Source organism: Triticum dicoccoides, chromosome 4B, assembly GCF_002162155.2.
Source record: "Triticum dicoccoides isolate Atlit2015 ecotype Zavitan chromosome 4B, WEW_v2.0, whole genome shotgun sequence".
In the NCBI taxonomy this organism is placed as follows: domain Eukaryota; kingdom Viridiplantae; phylum Streptophyta; class Magnoliopsida; order Poales; family Poaceae; genus Triticum; species Triticum dicoccoides.
The window spans coordinates 661,485,048-661,490,032 of record NC_041387.1 but is presented as its reverse complement, the minus strand read 5'-3'; the positions used below and the strand labels follow the sequence as shown (position 1 = coordinate 661,490,032).

General features: G+C 45.1%; 1 protein-coding gene across 1 annotated transcript; it reads left to right on the top strand.

Annotated features, from left to right (window-relative positions):
* The first annotated feature begins 1,378 nt into the window (after positions 1 to 1,378).
* On the top strand, positions 1,379 to 3,594 carry LOC119292134 (L-gulonolactone oxidase 2-like). Its single transcript, XM_037570963.1, has 2 exons — positions 1,379 to 2,071; positions 2,372 to 3,594. The coding sequence occupies exons 1-2, from the start codon at positions 1,403 to 1,405 to the stop codon at positions 3,440 to 3,442; spliced, it is 1,740 nt and encodes a 579-aa protein (XP_037426860.1). The 5' UTR covers positions 1,379 to 1,402; the 3' UTR covers positions 3,443 to 3,594.
* Positions 3,595 to 4,985: the final 1,391 nt, after the last annotated feature.

Below are 4,985 nucleotides of genomic sequence, written 5' to 3'. Positions count from 1 at the left end.
TCCGGCTGTAGATGCTCTTATGACATAGATTGAGATCATATTATGTAGACATGTTGTACGTTTGGGAGGCTTAATAATCGAATTTGCACTAGTATACAGACACAACCATAATGAATATAGTACCTCGATTCCTTTAAAAGGAATGATAGCATAGGAGAAATTTCTGTGGGTGGAAATCCTGTAGGAATCCTCTAATATCATCCGCATTGTGTGAGCCCTTAGTAGCAAGTTCTACGTCTTCAGTTGAAAGGTTTCAATCAAAAGTAGTTGAAGAGTGAATCGACGATTGGGGACCACAACCCTAGCTAGATGAGTTGTTAGCAACATGCGAGTTGACTTGTGGGCTGTCACGCCCATATGTGGCACATCTTGCCCCTGATTCCCTAAAGGATAATTGGCCTAAAGGTGTATATATAATCAAGGGGAGAATTAATAATGTCTTGGCCACTGCTATTATACTCGCCCGTGCGTGGCTTGCTTTTGCATTTAAAATCTCACAGTCTTCACGAGTATGACGTCCCATCTGCACTATCTTCGCGGTCCGCTCGTTGATCAGTGGTAGGATATGATTCTTCCAGGGAATGAGTGTACGTAGTCTACACTGGTACAATCTTCTCCTCCGTCTCAAAAGATAAGACGGCGTTTTAGGCTTAGTTAGTAGTACCAAAAACTAGTCATATCTTTTCCAGCCAAAAAAAAAACAAAAAAACTAGTCATATCTTGCTGATATGGATTGATCCTAGCTTTGACCTCTGGAAGGAGGGCAATAATGCACACGTATTTTCACTCCTTGCCTAAAATGTTTTGAATTATGAATAATATCCCCTAAAATGTACTCCCTCCGTCCGAAAATACTTGTCATCACAATGGATAAAAATGGATGTATCTAAAACTAGAATACATCTAGATACATCATCTTTTATTCATTTTGATGACAAGTATTTTCAGACGTAGGGAGTATTATGTGGCAGCTGCATCAAGATGGTGCGCTTGTGACGAATTTACACGCGAGCTCTGCATAGCGTATGCACACAACTAACATCACATGCATGCATTCATGCAATACAAGGCCAAGCATAAAGCCATCAACATTCGGTAAAAACATTTGGGCCGTTTGCTCCGAAAACACGCGCCGACTGGTAGGTTGTTTGCGCCCGCCACTGCTTGCCTGTTCCGTACTAGTGACCCACCGGAGATGGATAATCTTCATCCATCTAATCATATGCTCCGTTTGTGATCAATCCATTGACTTTGCACAGATTGTTACGTGTTCCGCTACGGGACGATTTAACAAGGGAGGAATGTGCTGCATACCGTGCCGTGAGCTAGCTATATAAGTAGTAGCTAGCATTCAGGGCCTTGATTATCTCAAGACATTATTCGTAGTTGCAAGAGCTGAGCAATGGAGGGTGGCCGGGTGCTTACGGTTCTCCTCCTGGTGCTCCTGCTGGTCGGCCTCGCTGGCTCGAGCCCTCCGCCGGAGCCGGTGGTCTGTGCCCACGGCACGTCCGATTGCACTGTCTCCAACGCGTACGGCTCCTTCCCGGACCGCACCGTCTGCCACGCCGCCAACGCCACCTTCCCGCGCACCGAGAAGGAGCTAGTCGCGGCCGTGGCGGTCGCTGTGGCGGCCAAGCGCAAGGTGAAGGTGGCCACCAAGCTCTCCCACAGCTTCCCCAAGCTGGCCTGCCCCGGCGGCCGCGACGGCACCATCATAAGCACGGAGCGGCTCAACCGGGTGGTAAGCGTCGACGTCGCCAAGGGGTTGATGACGGTAGAAAGCGGCATGGTGCTCCGCGACCTGATCGAGGTGGCCGCCGAGGCAGGGTTGGCGCTGCCGCACTCGCCGTACTGGTCAGGGCTCACCATCGGAGGCCTGCTGGCCACGGGCGCGCACGGCAGTTCGCTCAAGGATAAGGGCGGCGCCGTGCACGAGTACGTGGTCGGGATGAGGATCGTCACGCCGGCACCGAGGAGCCAAGGGTTCGCGGTGGTACGGCAGCTCTGCGCCGACCATCCTGACCTCGACGCGGCCAAGGTCTCCCTCGGCGTCCTGGGCGTCGTTTCCCAGGTACGTGGCTCAAGAAATCCCTTTGCCCTTTGCGTTTGCTTCGGATCCATGCATGCATATATATGTACTGTTCATTTTTTTAAGAACTACTGTTCATTTTATTAGGATGCCCACATATGCCATGCCATGTGGTACGGTATGTGTATGTGTATACCTACTGCAAAATGTGTACTATAAGAACAAATGTTTTGTTTAAGAATTATTAAAACCAAACGGAATTTTTACTCTCATTGTGCACAAGTTAATTAATTAATTGTTTCTCTCAAAAAAAGCCAATCTTTTTTTTATTGATATGTGCAGGTTACACTGGCCTTGGAGCCGATGTTCAAGCGGTCGGTGACGTTCGTGACACGCAATGACTCTGACATGGCAGAGCAGGCCGTCGTGTGGGGTGGCCTCCATGAATTTGGCGATATGGCGTGGCTGCCACAGCAGCGCAATGTTATTTACCGCAAGGACAATCGTGTGGCCATCACGTCAGTGGGTAACGACCTCAATGACTACCTGGCCTTGCGATCCAGTTCGACGGCCGACCTCATCAGCGGCAGAGTCATGCACGAGCTTCTTGAGAAGAAGAACAACACCGTCGCTCGGTGCAAGGAGGCACCCACGTCTGCATCGTTGTTTGAGAAGCCAGCATACGGCTTTACAAACAACGACAGCTTGTTCATGGGGTATCCGGTGGTAGGATTCCAGCACCGCATCCAAGCATCCGGTTCGTGTCTCGAAAACCCAGAAGACGCACTCCTCACTACGTGTCCGTGGGATCCCCGCATCCGGGGAATCTTCTTCTACAACAATGCCTACAGCATCGCGCTCTCTAGGGTGCCAGCATTCATCGCCGACATGAAGCAGCTCCGTAATAGCAACCCGAAGGCCTTCTGCGGAATCGACGCCAGTTTGGGTATTCTCCTCCGCTATATCAAGGCATCCTCTGCCTACCTCGGCAAGCCGGAGGACTCGGTCGACTTTGATATAACCTACTACCGGAGCTACACCAAGGGTGAGCCCAACCCACACTCTGACGTGCTCGACGAACTCCAACAGATGGCGCTACACAAGTATGGCGCCATCCCTCACTGGGGCAAGAACCGCAACTTTGCCTTTGAAGGCGCCATTGCCAAGTACCCCGAGGCTGGCAAGTTCCTAGAGGTAAAGGGCAGGTATGACCCTGATGGGATCTTCTCCAGTGAATGGAGTGACCAGGTGCTCGGCATTAATGGGAGCCCGATCATTGTTGAGAAGGGTTGCGCCATTGAGGGCCTTTGCGTCTGCTCAGAAGACTCGCATTGTGCACCGGAGCAGGGCTACTACTGCCGCCCTGGGAAGGTGTACAGGGAGGCGAGGGTCTGCTCGTTCCAACCCAATTGATGTGTTTAGGTGGTTGCGTTGAAATTATTTCTACTGTGTGTCCTTGGATACTTTTGTGAACATGATGCTTTTGCTTGTTAGGTCCGTGTGTGGCCTGTGGCGACAATAATAATAAAAAGTGCCCTAACCTGGATGGTTGTTGGTTGGTTTGATACAGTAGTCTTTTTCATTTCTGTTTATGTTTTGTTGTAACTCTTTTCTGGTGTCCCTCAACAATGCAATTCGGCTCCCAAGTCAATTAGAATGGCTGTATGAAAAAAAAAACTATAAAAATATTTACTATGTTACATGCTGATCTGGTTTTTTTGCACGCAGATTTACCTCGGCCAATCAACTTTTATGTGTAATTCATTAATATTGAAAGGGGTGCATATCTAAGAAATATTCACGCATCTAAAAACATGTTCATCCAATGTAACTATTTGTTCTCACAACTTTTAATAAATGTCCATACCATTAAAAAAATGTTTAACATGTATTTAAAAAATATACAACATGTATATGAAAAACAATCGTCATATATTTAAAAAAAGTTCAATGTGTATCAAAAAATGTTCAGCGTGTACATGAAAAATTATTCACCATATATATAGAAAAGTTCAATGTGTATCAGAAAATATTCAGCGTGTATATGAAAAATGTAAAACGTGTATTATAAAAACGTTCAACATAAATGTTCAAGCTGTATCCGTCTCCCATGTATTAAAAATGCTCAGTATGTACTCAGAAAATGTTTAATACGTATTACAAAAAAAATGTCCAGACATATATCTGAAAAAATGTTCACACCATGTATATGAAAAATGTACAACGTGCATCAAAGTAATGTTCAACGTCTATAGGAAAAATGCAGAAGATGTAAAACATCAACATCTATTTAAAAAAGGAAAATCAAAAACGAAAAGTAAAACAAAATTAAGAACCAAAAGAAAAACTTATGAAAACTGTATAAGAAAAGAAAACTAAAATGCATGAAACCTTCCAAAAACAGATGGAAGATTACTTTTTTTTGAAGAATTAGATGGAAGATTTCATGAAACATTCCAAAAACAGACGGAAGATTACATTTTTTTTTGAGAATCAGATGGAAGATTACATGAACTGGTGCAGAACCACTAAACACATTATATTGGGCCGCCCATCCAAACGGTCGCCAACTACAAGACGGTACACAATCACGCAATATGTGAGAGTAAGCTCTCACGGTATTTCAAGGCGGACATAACACTCGCTTATGGCAACTTTTTTAGGAACATGGCCGAATAGTCGATGAGGTGGAGGCATTGTTGCCTATTTTGTGCGGCTTTGGCCAAGGTTCCATTCGGGTGTTTTAACTTTTTTGGTTTTTTTAGGTTTAATCGGGTTCAGTCTAATTTTCCTATTTCGGGTTTTTATTTTTTCAATTTTGAATACATTTTTTCAGATACACGTTGAACATTTTCTAGACAGACATTAAACATTTTTAAATGTACGTTAATCATTTGTTTAGTCCATTTTGAATGTCTTTTAAAATACAGGGTGAACTTGTTTTTATATGTTACAG

Coding starts and splice junctions, on each gene's coding strand:
- LOC119292134 (XM_037570963.1), top strand. CDS start 1,403: ATGGAGGGTGGCCGGGTGCTTACGGTTCTCCTCCTGGTGCTCCTGCTG. Junction 2,072..2,371: donor TCCTGGGCGTCGTTTCCCAG/GTACGTGGCTCA, acceptor TGATATGTGCAG/GTTACACTGGCCTTGGAGCC.